The 19192-nt window shown below is 37.7% G+C and overlaps 1 gene segment (V, D, J or C); it reads right to left on the reverse strand.

Moving 5' to 3' along the window:
- Positions 1-19192, reverse strand: part of LOC123951552 — a 38105-nt gene that overhangs the window by 16712 nt on the left and 2201 nt on the right. The window contains 2 exon segments of the C gene segment in view: positions 3606-3935; positions 18062-18098. Of these exon segments, the coding sequence occupies positions 3606-3935; positions 18062-18098 (367 nt within the window).

Genomic DNA, 19192 nt, shown 5'->3' on the forward strand with positions numbered 1-19192 from the left:
TTGGTTCAACATTTGTAAATCAATCGATGTGATAGAACAAATCAATATGAGAAGAGAGAAGAAACAAAGGGTCCTCTCAATTGATGCAGAAAAAAGCATTTGACAAAATACAGCATTCTTCTGTGATTAAAAGTCTTCAGAGTTTAGGAATAGAGGGAACATTCCTCAACTTCCTAAAATCTGTCTATGAAAAACCCACAGTGAATATCACTCTCATATGGAAAACTTGACAGCATTCTCACTGAGATCAGAAAGACAACAAAGATGCCCACTCTTGCTACTGTTGTTCAACATCATCATAGAGATCCTAGCAACAGCAATCAGACAACAAAAAGAAATAAAATGTATTCAAATTGGCAAAGAAGTCAGTCAAACTCATTCTCTTCACAGATGACATGATACTTTATATGGAAAACCCAAAAGACTCCACACCCAAAATACTAGAACTCACACAGCAATTCAGTAATGTGGCAGTATACAAAATCAAGGAACAGAAATCAGTTACTTTCTTATACTCCAACAATGAAAATATAGAAAGGGAAATTAGATAATAGATTCCATTTACTAGAGCACCTAAAAACCACAAGATACCTGGGAACAAACCTAATCAAAGAGGTGAAGGATCTGTATTGGAGGAACTATAGAACGCTCATGAAAGAAATTGAAGAAGACACAAAAAGATGGAAAAACATTCCACGCTCATGTATCAGAAGAATAAACATTGTTAAAATGTCTCTACAGCTCAGAGCAATCTATACTTTCAATGCCATCCAGATCAAAATTCCGCAGGCATTTTTCAAAGTGCTGGAACAAACAATCTTAAAATTTGTTTCAAATAAGAAAAGACCCCATATTGCCAAGGAAATGTTGAAAAGGAAACACCAAGCTTGGGGCATCACGTTGCCTGATTTCAAGCTATATTACAAAGCTGTGATCACTAAGACAGAATGGTACTGGCACAAAAACAGAAACATAGATCTATGGAACAGAATAGAGAGCCCTGTTCCTCAACTCATGGTCAACTAATCTTCGTAAAGCAGGAAAAAAAGAATATTCAGGGGAAAAAAGACAGTCTCTTCAATAAATGGTGGTTGGGAAATAGGACAGGTACATAGAGAAGAATGAAACTCAACCATTCTTTTATACCATGCACAAAGATAAACTCAAAATGGATGAAAGATCTCAATATGAGACAGAAATTCATCAAAATCCTGGAGAACATAGGCAGTAACCTCTTCAACATCGACCACAGCAACTTCTTTCAAGACATGTCTCCAAAGGCAAAGGAAACAAAAGCGAAAATGAATTTTGAACTACATCATGGTAAAAACCTACTACACAGCAAAGGAAACAGTCAACAAAACTATGAGGAAACCCACTGAATGGGAGAAAATATTTGCAAATGACGCTATAGACAAAAGGCTGATATCCAAAATCTGTAAAGAACTCCTCAAACTCAGCACCCAAAAAAGAGATAATCAGGTCAAAAAATGGCCAGAAGACATGAACAGACAGTTCTCCAAAGTGGACATACAAATGGCTAACAGACACATGGAAAAATGCTCATCATCATTAGCCATCAGGGAAACTCAAATCAAAACCACATTGAGATACTGTCTTATGCCAGTTAGAATGGTCAAAATTATCAGGACAGGAAATAAGAAGTATTGGAGAGGATGTAGAGAAAGGGGAACACTCAAACAGTGCTGCTGGCCAATGTAAGTTAGTGCGGCCACTTTGGAAAACAGTGCGGAGATTCCTCAAGAAATTAAAAATAGAGCTACCCTATGACCCTGCAATTGCACTCCTAGGTATTTACCCTAAAGATACAGATGTAATGCAAAGAAGGGCCATATGTAGCCCAGTGTTCATAGCAACAATGGCCACAATCGCCAAACTGTGGAAAGAGCCAATAGGCCCTTCAACAGATGAATGGATAAAGAAGGTATGGTCCATATATTGAATTATAATATTACCCAGTCATCAAAAGGGATGAGTACCCAACTTTTGAATAAACATGGACAGGACTTGAGGAGATTATGTTGAGTGAAATAAATGAAACAGAAAGTCAATTCTCATATGGTTTCACTTACTTGTGGAGCATAAGGAATAACAGGGAGAATATTAGGAGAAGGAAAGGAAATGTGAATTGGAGTAAATTGGAGGGGGAGATGAATCATGAGAGACTGTGGACTCTTAGAAAGAAACTGAGGGTTTTGGAGGGGAGTGGGTGATGGATAAGCCGGGTGATGGGATTAAGGAGGGCACGTATTGCATGGAGCAGTGAATGTGGTGCATAAACAATGAATCTTGGAACACTGAAAAAATAGGATAAAATTATATTATAAAAATAAAGTGAGGATATTGCTCTGAAATAATTTTTTAAAGATTTTATTTATTTATTAGTCAGAGAGAGAGAGAGAGAACACAGGCAGACAGAGTTGCAGGCAGAGGCAGAGGGCAAAGCAGGCTCCCTGCCAAGGAAGGAACCAGATGTGGGACTTGATCCCAGGACGCTGGGATCATGACCTGAGCCGAAGGCAGCGCTTAACCAACTTAGCCACCCAGGCATCCCTGAAATAATTTTTTAAAGTTTTTTTTTGTTTGTTTGTTTTTGTTTGTTTGTTTTTTTGTTTTTTTTTTTTGTAAGTGAGAGAGAAAGAGAGTGAGTGAGAGAAAACATGAAAGGGGTAGGGTCAGAGGGAGAACCTGACTCCCTGCTGAGTAGGGACGCTCATTCAGGACTTGATCCAGGGACTTCAGGATCATTACCTGAGCCATAGGCAGTCATTTAACCAACAGAGTCACCCAGGCGCCCCTCTCTGAACCTTTCTTATGTGCAAGGTTGCTAGGTGCTTTCACACGTATTTTTTCATTTAATCCATACAATAAGTAGAAATTTTATCAGTGTGACAATAATATTTTGGATGATGAAACTGATGTGAGAAAGGCTAAGTGAGTTTGTCTTTCTTTTATTCTCTGTATGTTCCTTAGGCCATACTATTTTTTTAATTAAGATCCATTATTTATTTTGAGAAAGAAAGAACACGGGGAGAAGAGGCAGACAGAAAGAAACTCAAGCAGACTCTGTGCTGAACATGGAGCCTGATGGTGGTCTTGATCTCAAGAGCCTGAGATCTTGACCTGAGCTGAATAAATGAGGAGTAGATGCTCAACTGAGTGAGGTATCCGGGTGCCTTCAAAGCCCACACTATTTGAATTCTATTGGGAAATAGTGAGACATTTATGCCATCATTAAAGAACACAACATTAGAGAAAATATTATATATATATATATATATATTTGTTGTCATTAATACTTGACAGAAAGGGGGCACCAAGGTGGCTCTGTGGGTTAAAGCCTCTGCCTTAGGCTCAGGTCATGATCCCAGAGTCACGGAATTGAGCCCTGCATCAGGCTCTCTACTCAGCAGGGATCCTGCTTCCCTTCCTCTCTCTCTCTGCCTGCCTCTCTGCCTCCTTGTGACCTCTGTCTGTCAAATACATAAAGAAATTCTTTTAAAAAATACTTAACAGAATAGGTAGGGTTTTCCCTTTGAAACAAAGTGTTCTGTGTGGTTATATTCATTTTTATGTGCACATACCTTTGTTTATTGAAGGAAAAAGAAGCTCTTGAACAACTTCACTCCTATTAATTCGGTGGTTGACGATACATTTGTGTTCTTTATCCATTGATGCTCCAGTCACGGTCAGCCAGCTGAATTTCATGTATGTGTCCTTCGTCTTCATGGTGTCTCCCTGCTGAGATTTCAGAATTGTTTTGTCATCCTTTTCTTTCCAATCTACCTTGATAACATCAGGGAAAAAGTCCTCAAGAAGACAAAGATATGTTCCAGCCTTATGGACTTCTACTTCAGCAACTGAAGGAAGAAAAACTGTGGGCTTGGGAGAAATATCTTCATCAGGATTTTTATCTGTTGAAGAAAATGGAATAACAATTAGAACAGGGGGGAGGAGTCAAGATGGCGGAGAAGTAGCAGCCTGAGACTACATCAGGTAGCAGGAGATCAGCTCGATAGCTTATCTAAACATTGCAAACACCTACAAATCCAACAGGAGAGCGAAGAGAAGAAGAACAGCAACTCTAGAAACAGAAAATCAACCACTTTCTGAAAGGTAGGACTGGCGGAGAAGTGAATCTAAAACGACGGGAAGATAGACTGCGGGGGGAGGGGCCGGCTCCCGGCAAGCGGCGGAGGAACGGAGCACAAAATCAGGACTTTTAAAAGTCTGTTCCACTGAGGGACATTGCTCCAGGGGCTAAACCGGGGTGAAGCCCACGCGGGGCCAGCGTGGCCCCAAGCCCCGCAGGGTCACAGAAGGATAGGGGGTGTCAGAGTGTCGGAGAGCTCGCAGGTATTAGAACGGAGAAGCCGGCTGGAGAGACAGAGCCGAGGACTAAACTCTCAGCTCGGGGTTACCTTGAACTGGTCGCAGGCTGGGTGAGCTCGGAGCGCGGCTAGAGGCTGGGGATACGGGAGTGATTGGGTGCTGTCCTCTGGGGGCGCACTGAGGAGTGGGGCCCCAGGCTCTCGGCTCCTCCGGGCTGGAGACTGGGAGGCCGCCATTTTCATTCCCGTCCTCCGGAACTCTACGGAAAGCGTTCAGGGAACAGAAGCTCCCAAAAGCGAACCCGAGCCGATTACTTAGTCCGGCCGCCGGTAAGGGCGGTGCAATCCCGCCTTGGGCAAAGACACTTGAGAGTCACTACAACAGGCCCCTCCCCCAGAAGATCAACAAAATATCCAGCCAGGACGAAGTTCATCTATCAAGGAGAAAGCAGATTCAATTCCTAAGACAGCAGAGCAATTCCAGAGGAGGAGAAAGCAAAGCACGGAACTCATGGCTTTCTCCCCATGATTCTTTAGTCTTGCGGCTACTTCAATTTTTTTTTCTTTTTTCAATTTTTTTTTCTTTTTTCTTTTTTCTTCTTCTACTAAATTTTTTTTTAAACTTTTACCCTTTTCTTTTTTAACATTTTTTGACTAGTTCATCTAAATATATATATTTTTTCTTTCTTTTTTATATTTTTTATTTGTTTTATTTTTTAAATTTTTTTCTTTCTTTTTTTTTTTTTCTTCTTTTTTCAGAAGCTGTTTTTATCCCCTTTCTCCCCCACACAATTTGGGGTCTCTTCTGATTTGGTTACAGCGCATTTTTCCGGGGTCTTTGCCACCCTTTTAGTAGTTTATTTGCTCCTTCATATTCTCTTATCTGGACAAAATGACAAGGCGGAAAAAATCACCACAAACAAAAGAACAAGAGACAGTACCGAAGGCTAGGGACCTAATCAACACAGACATGGGTAATATGTCAGATCAAGAGTTCAGAATGACGATTCTGAACATTCTAGCCGGGCTCGAAAAAGGCATGGAAGATATTAGAGAAACCCTCTCTGGAGATATTAAAGCCCTTTCTGGAGAAATTAAAGAACTAAAATCTAACCAAGTGGAAATAAAAAAAGCTATTAATGAGGTGCAATCAAAAATGGAGGCTCTCACTGCTAGGATCAATGAGGCAGAAGAAAGAATTAGTGATATAGAAGACCAAATGACAGAGAATAAGGAAGCCGAGCAAAAGAGGGACAAACAGCTACTGGACCATGAGGGGAGAATTCGAGAGATAAGTGACACCATAAGACGAAACAACATTAGAATAATTGGGATTCCAGAAGAAGAAGAAACAGAGAGGGGAGCAGAAGGTCTATTGGAGAGAATCATTGGAGAGAATTTCCCTCATATGGCAAAGGGAACAAGCATCAAAATCCAGGAGATGCAGAGAACCCCCCTCAAAGTCAACAAGAATAGGTCCACACCCCGTCACCTAATAGTAAAATTGACAAGTCTTAGTGACAAAGAGAAAATCCTGAAAGCAGCCCGAGAAAAGAAGTCTGTAACATACAATGGTAAAAATATTAGATTGGCGGCAGACTTATCCACAGAGACCTGGCAGGCCAGAAAGAGCTGGCATGATATATTCAGAGCACTCAACGAGAAAAACATGCAGCCAAGAATACTCTATCCAGCTAGGCTATCATTGAAAATAGAAGGAGAGATCAAAAGCTTCCAGGACAAACAAAAACTGAAAGAATTTGCAAACACCAAACCAGCTCTACAGGAAATATTGAAAGGGGTCCTCTAAGCAAAGAGAGAGCCTAAAAGGAGTAGATCAGAAAGGTACAGAGACAATATACAGTAACAGTCACCTTACAGGCTAATAATGGCACTAAATTCATATCTCTCAATAGTTACCCTGAATGTTAATGGGCTAAATGCCCCAATCAAAAGACACAGGGTATCAGAATGGATAAAAAAACAAAACCCATCAGTATGCTGCCTACAAGAAACTCATTTTAGACGCGAAGACACCTCCAGATTTAAAGTGAGGGGGTGGAAAACAATTTACCATGCTAATGGGCATCAGAAGAAAGCTGCGGTGGCAATCCTTATATCAGATCAATTAGATTTTAAGCCAAAGACTATAATAAGAGATGAGGAAGGACAGTATATCCTACTCAAAGTATCTGTCCAACAAGAAGATCTAACCATTTTAAATATCTATGCCCCTAACGTGGGAGCAGCCAACTATATCAACCAATGAATAACAAAATCAAAGAAACACATCAATAATAATACAATAATAGTAGGGGACTTTAACACTCCCCTCACTGAAATGGACAGATCATCCAAGCAAAAGATCAACAAGGAAATAAAGGCCTTAAATGACACACTGGACCAGATGGACATCACAGATCTATTCAGAACATTTCATCCCAAAGCAACAGAATACACATTCTTCTCTAGTGCACATGGAACCTTCTCCAGAATAGATCACATCCTGGGTCACAAATCAGGTCTCAACCGGTATCAAAAGATTAGGATCATTCCCTGCATATTTTCAGACCACAATGCTCTGAAGCTAGAACTCAATCACAAGAGGAAAGTTGGAAAGAACCCAAATACCTGGAGACTAAACAGCATCCTTCTAAAGAATGAATGGGTCAACCAGGAAATTAAAGAAGAATTGAAAAAATTCATGGAAACAAATGATAATGAAAACAACAGTTCAAAATCTGTGGGACACAGCAAAGGCAGTCCTGAGAGGAAAATATATAGCGGTACAAGCCTTTCTCAAGAAACAAGAAAGGTCTCAAGTACACAACCTAACCCTACGCGTAAAGGAGCTGGAGAAAGAACAAGAAAGAAACCCTAAACCCAGCAGGAGAAGAGAAATCATAAAGATCAGAGCAGAAATCAATGAAATAGAAACCAAAAAAACAATAGAAAAAATCAATGAAACTAGGAGCTGGTTCTTTGAAAGAATCAATAGGATTGATAAACCCCTGGCCAGACTCATCAAAAAGAAAAGAGAAAGGACCCAAATCAATAAAATCATGAATGAAAGAGGAGAGATCACAACTAACACCAAAGAAATACAGACAATTATAAGAACATACTATGAGCAACTCTACGCCAACAAATTGGACAATCTGGAAGAAATGGATGCATTCCTAGAGACATATAAACTACCACAACTGAACCAGGAAGAAATAGAAAACCTGAACAGGCCCATAACCAGTAAGGAGATTGAAACAGTCATCAACAATCTCCAAACAAACAAAAGCCCAGGGCCAGATGGCTTCCCAGGGGAATTCTACCAAACATTTAAAGAAGAACTAATTCCTATTCTCTTGAAACTGTTCCAAAAAATAGAAACGGAAGGAAAACTTCCAAACTCATTTTATGAGGCCAGCATCACCTTAATCCCAAAACCAGACAAGGATCCCACCAAAAAAGAGAACTACAGACCAATATCCTTGATGAACACAGATGCAAAAATTCTCACCAAAATACTAGCCAATAGGATTCAACAGTACATTAAAAGGATTATTCACCACGATCAAGTGGGATTTATTCCAGGGCTACAGGGTTCGTTCAACATCCGCAAATCAATCAATATGATAGAACACATTAATAAAAGAAAGAACAAGAACCATATGATACTCTCAATAGATGCTGAAAAAGCATTTGACAAAGTACAGCATCCCTTCCTGATCAAAACTCTTCAAAGTGTAGGGATAGAGGGCACATACCTCAATATTATCAAAGCCATCTACGAAAAACCCACCGCAAATATCATTCTCAATGGAGAAAAACTGAAAGCTTTTCCGTTAAGGTCAGGAACACGGCAGGGATGTCCATTATCACCACTGCTATTCAACATAGTACTAGAAGTCCTAGCCTCAGCAATCAGAAAACAAAAAGAAATTAAAGGCATCCAAATTGGTAAAGAAGAAGTCAAACTATCACTCTTCGCCAATGATATGATACTATATTTGGAAAACCCAAAAGACTCCACTCCAAAACTGCTAGAACTTGTACAGGAATTCAGTCAAGTGTCAGGATATAAAATCAATGCACAGAAATCAGTTGCATTTCTGTACACCAACAACAAGACTGAAGAAAGAGAAATTAAGGAGTCAATCGCATTTACAATTGTACCCAAAACTATAAGATACCTAGGAATAAACCTAACCAAAGAGACTAAGAATCTATACACAGAAAATTATAAAGTACTCATGAAAGAAATTGAGGAAGACACCAAAAAATGGAAAAATGTTCCATGCTCCTGGATTGGAAGAATAAATATTGTGAAAATGTCCATGCTACCTAAAGCAATCTACACATTTAATGCAATCCCTATCAAAATACCATCCATTTTTTTCAAAGAAATGGAACAAATAATCCTAAAATTTATATGGAACCAGAAAAGACCTCGAATAGCCAAAGGAATATTGAAGAACAAAGCCAAAGTTGGTGGCATCACAATTCCGGACTTCAAGCTCTATTACAAAGCTGTCATCATCAAGACAGCATGGTACTGGCACAAAAACAGACACATAGATCAGTGGAACAGAATAGAGAGCCCAGAAATCGACCCTCAACTCTATGGTCAACTAATCTTCGACAAAGCAGGAAAGAATGTCCAATGGAAAAAAGACAGCCTCTTCAATAAATGGTGCTGGGAACATTGGACAGCCACATGCAGAAAAATGAAATTGGACCACTTCCTTACACCACACACGAAAATAGACTCCAAATGGATGAAGGACCTCAATGTGAGAAAGGAATCCATCCAAATCCTTGAGGAGAATGCAGGCAGCAACCTCTTCGACCTCAGCCGCAGCAACATCTTCCTAGGAACAACGGCAAAGGCAAGGGAAGCAAGGGCAAAAATGAACTATTGGGATTTCATCAAGATCAAAAGCTTTTGCACAGCAAAGGAAACAGTTAACAAAACCAAAAGACAACTGACAGAATGGGAGAAGATATTTGCAAACGACATATCAGATAAAGGGCTAGTATCCAAAATCTATAAGGAACTTAGCAAACTCAACACCCAAAGAACAAACAATCCAATCAAGAAATGGGCAGAGGACATGAACAGACATTTCTGCAAAGAAGACATCCAGATGGCCAACAGACACATGAAAAAGTGCTCCACGTCACTCGGCATCAGGGAAATACAAATCAAAACCACAATGAGATATCACCTCACACCAGTCAGAATGGCTAAAATTAACAAGTCAGGAAATGACAGATGCTGGCGAGGATGTGGAGAAAGGGGAACCCTCATCCACTGTTGGTGGGAATGCAAGCTGGTGCAACCACTCTGGAAAACAGCATGGAGGTTCCTCAAAATGTTGAAAATAGAACTGCCCTATGACCCAGCAATTGCACTACTGGGTATTTACCCTAAAGATACAAACATAGTGATCCGAAGGGGCACGTGTACCTGAATGTTTATAGCAGCAATGTCTACAATAGCCAGACTATGGAAAGAACCTAGATGTCCATCAACAGATGAATGGATAAAGAAGAGGTGGTATATATACACAGTGGAATACTATGCAGCCATCAAAAGAAATGAAATCATGCCATTTGCGATGACGTGGATGGAACTAGGGCGTATCATGCTTAGTGAAATAAGTCAATCGGAGAAAGACAACTATCATATGATCTCCCTGATATGAGGACATGGAGAAGCAACATGGGGGGGTAGGGGGATAGGAGAAGAGTAAATGAAACAAGATGGGATTGGGAGGGAGACAAACCATAAATGACTCTTAATCTCACAAAACAAACTGGGGGTTGCTGGGGGGAGGTGGGATTGGGAGAGGGGGAGCGGGCTATGGACATTGGGGAGGGGAGGCGAACCATAAGAGACTATGTACTCTGAAAAACAACCTGAGGGTTTTGAAGGGTCAGGGGTGGGAGGTTGGGGGAACAGGTGGTGGGTAATGGGGAGGGCACGTTTTGCATGGAGCACTGGCTGTTGTGCAAAAAGAATGAATACTGTTACACTGAAAAAATAAATAAAATGAAAAAAAAAAAACAATTAGAACACAACTAGAGAAACACAAACCTTGTGTGGTTTGGATACAACCAGCACATAGTAAATGGGAGGAAAGTTGCTATAGAATTAATGCTTGCTGTAGCTTTTCATGTGCAGGGGGTTATGAGGTGCTTATTTTCTTAGTTTCCATGGGAAAAGAGGTTCTAGAGGTTATGAAACGTGACAAAGTCACAGACATTAAGTGAAAGAGCCTAGATCAAAACATGGGATGTTTTTAAACAATACAGTCACTTGTTTGAATGGAAATCTATCAAGTTACTCTTTTAGTTACAAATATGGGTTCCAAGCCCATTCCTGAATACTAGAATTCTTCTCCTTGATTTCTGATTTTATAGAACATCTTGTTCTCATATCTGAACCACTGTGGGATTTTGAGTAGGAAAATGTTTAATGCTGCACCTCCAAATAATTTACAATGCCTGAAATTTAGAAACAAAATGGCCATATACCCAAAACGTCTATTTAAAAAATAAAATTGATTATTTTCAGAAATGTTCTTAGTGTAACCTAATCAATTAATGTAATGGTCAGAATTTTGTTTTGCTTCAGGAAATGTTTCCTAAAAGCTAATTTTATATTGGAATTTCATTTGGGGTTGAAGCTTTACTGAGAAGACACCACATTTTGACTATTAGCATTTCCCTCCTAATCTGAATCTGCCCTCTAAGACCGCTGAACTTGTTGTAGTACCCCTCAATTTTCTTTCATTTCACCTGCTGAATAAAGTCACATATAATGATGTAATGTTAACAGTTCTGTTCAGAGTTTCTTATAAATAGAATGTGAAATTATATAATGAAACATCATGGTTCTCAAGGGCATTTCACTTGGACACTGGGATATTCTTTGGTTATACATTCATTATTAATTAATGATTCAAATTTTAAATAGTAATACTCTTCTCAATTTGAGTTCAAACTGAAACGGAAATGCTTTATTAATTTTCTCTTTCCAGTAGTTTGGAGTTTATAATTATAATTTCACGGCCATTTCCTAAGAAAAGACTAAGATTTCTCCTTTGAGAAGAAAGGAAAAAAAATTCCTCAGAATTTTTGCCTGTGCACCATAGCTCTCGGTTTTTATACTGCATGAGTAAACAATGATGAGTTTTTTAATTCATGCTTAAATAGGTATTAGATCATAATGCACTTGTTTTAATTTTGTACATCTTCCTTATAGTACAAATAGTATTTTGCTGAATATAATAGAAGACACTGTATTTTTCTTCAACCATATATTTTGGTTTTTAATTTAAAAAGCACATTATCCCTCTTAAAAAAAAAAAAAAATAAATAAATAAATAAAAAGCACATTATATAAGGCAAGATTTATTTTTCAAAGTACATGGTATTCCCGTAATTTTTGCCCCTACTCAATACATTAAAGAATCTGATTTTCATCTTACGAAGTTTGGTTTCTATTAGGAATACTTCTGATTCATCAAAGTAAAGAACTTGATAATCCAATCATGAGCTTGGGAAAATCTGGATGATAAGACATTAGGCCTATCTCCTGTCACTTTTCTTTATCTAGAGTCCTGGGGTTTCATTCTTTTCAGGATAAAAGGTATCTTGAACTTCCATAACTTTTTCAATATGATAGTTAACTGAGAATTAAGTAATATTCTTCATTTTTTATGACTTGTGCCTATATTTTATGGAATTTATACTATATATTCTTTTCAACTTTCATTTTTTTAATCATAGAGAGAGAGAATGGTCAGGGAGAGGCAGAACAAGAAGGGGAGTGGGAATCCTGAGCAGGCTCCACACTCAGCCTGGAGTCCAACACAGTGGTCAGGGCTCAATTCCACAATCGTGACCAGTTGCTTTATAGAAGAGCCACCCAGGTGCCCTTCACTATTCTTTATTAAACTTATTAAGAGTGTTTTTTATGGCCACAATCATTTCATTGATTTACAAAATAGAGACTGGTTTACAAAGTAAATAATTTCTTCTAATACATTTATATTATTCAAAATCAGAAAAATTTTCAGATAAACTACCTGAGTTTATATATTTGATGAATATAAAGCTGTGTGAATTATATATAAATTAACCAAATGCAATGATGCTTTCAATTAAGTATGGTACTGTGAATCTGCATTTTGATACTAATTCAAAATTCCTCTATTTTATTCTTCTCATTTTATTAAAATATACTTAAAGCTATTTCTTATGTAAATATGACTTTCAAATTGATGACATTTATAAGTATATTTAAAAGTAGTAAAAAAAATTACTAACTGTATTTCTAAATATATTCTTAAGTATTTTCTTAATAAAATTTAAAATTTTAATTGTTTTTCTACTGAATACCAGTATGAAGCCCATGTTTGTGTTAGACATGATATCTTAAGATAAAGGAATAAAATTTATGTAGCTACAACAACTTAAAAATTAAAAAAAAAAAATTTGAATTTCATTTTTATGCCAAGTGAGGGAAAAGTCCATTAAGCAAATACCTCTAAGTTCAGGTATTTTGTATATCAGTGGACAGTAAGGTAATTTTCCACTAGAGTGGTTAGAAGTGGAGCCAAATGCTCTGGAGAATTTCTGCTCTGTCTGTATGATTGGTTACACACCACTCTCCATACTGGATGCGATTCTCCCTCTAGATTTGAAATGAGGCAACATGTATGCAGCACCTGTTAACTGCTATGTGCCAACTACCTTATTTACTTTCTCTCATTTAAATTGTATACGCCCCTTGCTCATACATCCTGTTATCCCATCTTTTGGATTAGGAAGCTGAGACCAGAAAATAATCACCCAAGTTCACAAAAGCAACAAGTGCTGGAGCTGGAGCTCAGGTCGGTCAGAGTCCAAAGTCCAAACTCTCCGACAACACAATTTCTCCCTCAGAAGAGACAATGTGTCAACTCACACAAGTTACCCGATCAACTTTGTTCTTGAATTAAATTCTTTCAAGACAATTACACATGTTCTGCATGAGCACTTCATGCAAGTCCACTTGGACTCAAGGTCGGATGTTGTTACAGTGTGTGCACAATGTAGTCTATGCCGACCTTTACCAGAAGGATTGATAGAAAAATCTCTCCTAAGAGTTCCACATCTAAACAGGCTATGGAACTCCTGGGTGGCTCAGTTGGTTAAGCGGCTGCCTTATGCTCAGGTCATGATCCCAGCATCCTGGGATCGAGTCCCATATGGGGCTCCTTGCTCGGTGGGGAGCCTGCTTTGCCCTCTGACTCTGCCTGCTACTCTGTCTGCCTGTGCTCACTCTCTCTCTCTGACTAATAAATAAATAAATAAAATCTTAAACATGCTATGAAAATTAGACACTATAATTATAATTAACATTACCATAATTATTAGCAATTTGTTTGTGATTATTGTTACTCCAACATGACATTTTATTCTCATGGGACAAAGCAGTCCCTTACTAATGGGAATGCAGTATTTGGGGATAACAATTGGACCTATGTCATGTTAGATCGCTAGACTGCCACCTGCCTGACCAGGTCTGGTGAAGGTCACCATCTGTGAATGATATAAATGTCATGATGCCCACAGTAATTATGCAGTGGGAGCATGAAATGCATTTGTTAAAGATCATTTCTTCCATTTTGTAAAATGTATGTGGAAGGAAATGCTCACTCTTTGACTTCACATTCCTTCTAAAGGACTCATGCACTGAAGTCTTTTTCTCATTTCGTGGTGGGGAAAACAACATATGTGAAAATTTGGTGTGCTTCATTTTTTTCAGTTAATAAAAAGTATGCATTCTAATACACGTTTCTCCTACCTTTGAACATAAAATTGTACCCTACATTTTGTACTAGATAATCACAGGCCTTTTTCTTCTACTTATCTTAATGCTTTTGATCTTCTATTTTTATTTCATTGCTGAACTGTACTTGCATATTTTATTTTAGGCCTTCTCAAACAGATTTTGTAAATAGGCAGTATTAATAAATGAGAAATAGTTTGTGTATTAGAGCTCGTTTCTGTTTCTGCCCGGAGCTTGATAGTTTAGTGAGGTCTACCTTGAAGTTGACATGGAAAATGGGAGACATTAAAGCAAAAACTAATCATGTACTGTATGGTGACTAACATAATAATTAAAAAAAAAGAAAAATGTGAGAAGATGTTTGCAAATCCCACTCTGTGATATAAATACAAGACATTCAGAATTCAAACACACTGAAATGCCAGAGCATAGGAGAAAGCTTTCATCCCCCAAATTATGCCTCATAAACAGAGGTTGCCTTATGTTTCAGTTTGGGCAACTTCTCATTCTAATACACTACTTTGATTAAACAATGCACTTGGACATGATATTATCCTAAAATAAACTCAATTAAATCTAGTTTAGAGGTAGTACAGGTAAAAAAAAATTAAATGTTTCATATTAAGATCATATTAACATCATATTAAGATGTTTCATGACCAAGGTCATGACCCCAGAGTCCTGGGATAGAACACATTTCCGTGGGATCCCTGATCAGTGGGAGTCTGCTTCTCCTTCTCTGTCTGCTCTCTCCCCAGTTCCTGTGTGCTTTCTCTTTCTCTCTGTCTCTCATGCGTGCATGCTCTGGCTCTCAAATAAATAAAAAATACAACATTTTATTTAAAAAAGTAAATATTTGATTTTTATGTACATTAGTATAATTTTATATATTCAATTATAAAACCTTTCCCTTATTTACATCCAGATGTTTCCACTGGAAAAGGAGAGATTGGCTTAGGTTGAGGCTAACAATATATGAGGTATTGCTTACTACATTCTGCTTATTTTTAGAAACATGTAACAATGAGTCTTAGAAATTGAAAGTATTCAGCAAATCCTGACCAAATTGTTCTAAAGTGTCCTGCAGACTAGATCAAATTGAATACCTTTCTCTATACTCCCGATTTAAGAAGAACTTCACTGGGTGATAATTGGAATTTGTAGGACTGACTTTTTTAATGATGGATCATGTCCCAACTTATGCAGTAGATATTTTCATATTTATTTTCATTTATTTTCACAACATCTACTTGAGATGGTGGCTACATTGACAGAATGGATGGAATACAGCAAATGTTAACAGAATATATGTCATTATAAATCTTTAACACTTTATTTTTTTCTCTTTTCCAATTTTTCCAAATGGGCATATATTTTTATAACTTTATAACTTTAAGAAAGTGATAATCAATAACTCTAAATTTATTTGCTGAAGAATGATTATATAGAAAGTGATAGATCCTGAATTAAAACTCCACATTTTTCTCTGCACCACAATCTCCCAAAACAAGTTTTCACGACCTTCTGAATTACATCATTAATTAGATAGCTAAAGTTTATATTGCAGTCAATTTGGAAAAAAACAGGAATAGAAAGTTGTTTTTCAATTTGTGAATCCATGTGTGCCTATAATGACAGCAAGAAAAACACCAAAATATGTCATTCCTTTCATTTTCCCAAAGTTTCACCAGCCTTATGAAAATTCTTTTGAAAAGCAAATGCCTATGAACTTTTGTTCGATATTTACAAATTCCCCAATGAAATGACTGTAGTTTTGCATCTTACCAGAAATGTATGATTGCCTGCTTTTTTTCACAGCTTTGTCAACAGAGAAATTACAAACTTTTATTCTTTTATCAACTTTGCAAAAATTGAAGAGCTATTTGTATATTTCTTTTCATAAAACTTTTTCATATCTTTTGCCATTTTCTTGTAGGATATTTTAAATGTCTTACCTCCATCTTTAAAATGTATTTTTAATTTGAGGATAGTTGACCATTATGTGCTATACAGGTTGTAAATATTTCCTCATGGTTTGTCGTTTGTCCTTTAACTTATGGTGCCTTTTGCCATGAACACTTGTTTTCATTTTCATGGAGTAAACTTTGTCAATATTTTCTCTTATTTCATCTTGAATTTTAGTTATAGTTACAAACTCATTTCGTCACTCTTTCTTGCACAGAAAGTGTTGTCAAATGTTCTCTGCGGGGTCAGATAACAAGTATTTTATTTAGTTTTTTGGCCTAAGGTCTCTGTTTTGAGTCCTCACATCTGCCATTGTTACACAAAAGCAGTCATAGACAGTTAGGAAATGAATAGGCATGGAAGCATCCCATAAATGTCAGGAGGTATTCTATTTTTATTACTAAAAATAAAAAAAGAAAAGAGTAGGTTATAGGTTTTGTTTCATATTTTGCTATATTATGTTCAAATATGCCATAATAACCCACAGGGCATGGCCTGAAATGGGGAGGATGAAAAAAGTGGTTGATGAGGTAGATTGTTGGCCCTTTAGTGCTGGCTGTACACTTGTAGGTGTTTTGTAGGCTTCTTGCTGCTGTGCCCATCTCAAAATAAGACTGGTGATATCTTGAGGACTGTTGGCATAAATGTGAAGGGAATGAAAGAATCTTGATTTCTGTGGAAATGAGAATTGTTTCTACTTGCCAGGAGCTATTTTATGAACATACTTTTTCAATGTAGTATTTTAAAATATTGCATGTTTAATAAATACTAACTTTCAGAAGTGGAAATATTTAGGGCACCTGGCTGGCTGAGTTCATAAGTGTCTGACTCTTGATTTTGGCTCAGATCTCAGAGTCTTAAGATTGAGCTGCAGGTTGGGCATGTGCTGAGTGTGGAACATGCTTAAGAATCTCTCCCTCTGCTTCTCTGCAACCCTCTAAAAAACGAGCTAATACTTAGCGAGCATTTTTTTATTCTTGATGTTTTATTCTAGATGTCCTTCACCTTTTCCATCCTCATAGCAATTACATGATATGGATGCTTGTAGTTTTCACTCCCTAAAACAGGACAGCGAGGGTGAGAGGAGTGACAACTGAATCAAGGAAATTCACAAAGCTGCTAAGTAGGACATGAAGATAAATATCATCCGTGAAGAAATGAAGAAAAAGACAAAGATGAAGATAAAAATTCCCTTGAGCATCTCACCAGGAGGGGAAACTCTCTCCATTATGGACTCTGGATTTCTCAATTTCTTCTTCGCAGATACATGGACATAAATATTACTATGTGGGCTACAGATTCCTTGATGAGTCACAGGTGCAATATACACAGGGTTTTGCATTCTTCTTCTTTCAGTTCACGTCATATTCTGAGCAACTCACCACGTCGTAAAGCATTTTTTTCATATCACTTAGGAGCTGCCTGAATCTGTGCAAATTTCTTAATCTCTTTCTGCCTCAAAAATCATCATTTGAAAATAGATGTGATAGAAATCCTATCACAGAAGTTAGTGTATATTAAATAACTGAGAGTCTTTCAGTGTAATAACTGCTAGTCCAGGTTCTGAAATAGAGTAAACTTTTGATAACAATTACATATATTTTCTACTACTATCATTTCACAAATTCAATATCTTCATACTGTCAACAAGTATTATTTACACCAAATTTTCATGTAAAAAATCTGTGGTGACCTCTTTGAAGTACTATCCTTGAAAATCAGTCACAAATTATTAGTATTTTGTTTATGCATTTATTTTTCCATATTCCTGTTTTCCTCTATCTTTTCTTCAGCAAAGCTTTTTAGCTTGCCTTTTATGATTTCCATGTGGTTTTCTCTAAATGTATGCATGACTTAAAACTTGAAACAGTTCTGCCTAAAACTTGTGTGTGGTTCTGTCACATACCATGTGGAGTTGATGTGAACTCTGGCTTGAGTCCTGCCTGAAGAGAAAAGAGAGGAAGAGGCCAGGATGGCTGAGGTTTCCTCCTGAGGCAGTTGTTCTATTTTCCTTCCTTTCCAATAAATACCATTTCTGAAGTGATCCATACTGGGTGGTTGAATGTTGTGGAGGTGGAGGACGGTAGACCAGAAGGTGAATGGCCTACAACTAAGAGGACTGACTCTTCCTATGCAGGAAGGTTCATCCCGGGAATGAAAAGGATGCGGAGACAGAAAGAAGGCACCCATGGTCACTCTGGAGAGAGGTTCCCTGGTCCCCCATGGCTGCTAGGCATTTCCTTACAGACCCTGTGTCTGTGTTTGTGTTTATGTCTGTGTGCATCTGTGTGTGTGCATGGATGAGTGTGCATATGCACTTGCATCGCTTTCTGTCCTGCGTGTTTGTGCATATGAGTGTCTCTGTGCATGTGTTGTATGAAGAGGCAGCAGTCGTGTGAATGTGTCTAATTGCGGAAACCCACACTTTCTACCTGACTGTAGCTTAAGGAAGGCTGAGAAACAGTATCTGACATTTTTCCTTGCTATAGTGGGAACAAATTCATTCTTTCACTCAGATTCATAAGGTGTGGTGTTTCCTGGACATAGACGAGGGTTTCAGATGCTGGGCGCCGAGAAGGAAGATCAATGGTCATTTCAGACACATTCATGGAGAAATGTGTTTTCTCGTTTTGAATTATTTCAAACATGGAAGTAAACAAAGGCATAATTTATCTTTTATTTATTATTTTAAACACTTTCAAAAATAGAACTTTTATTTTTATTTTTCATAACTTTAATACTTTCAATATTGAAGGCATTTTCTACATGGTATGTGAACACATTGGCTCCGTTATCTCATTTAATCTTCACAAAGCTTACTAAGTGGGTGATTTTATCATTAGTTCCATATTTCATATGAGAAAATGGAGGCTTGGACACACCAGTTATTTTATCAAAGGTCTGACATGAGTAAGTGTCAGAGCAATAATCTGTACCACAGGATCTATATCTAGAACCCACAATCTTAAATAAGATATTTTATTTCTGGACACCTCAGTGACTCAGTGGTTTAAAGCCTCTGCCTTCAGCTCAGGTC

The sequence above is a fragment of the Meles meles genome, chromosome 10 (genome assembly GCF_922984935.1).
Source record: "Meles meles chromosome 10, mMelMel3.1 paternal haplotype, whole genome shotgun sequence".
In the NCBI taxonomy this organism is placed as follows: Eukaryota; Metazoa; Chordata; class Mammalia; order Carnivora; family Mustelidae; genus Meles; species Meles meles.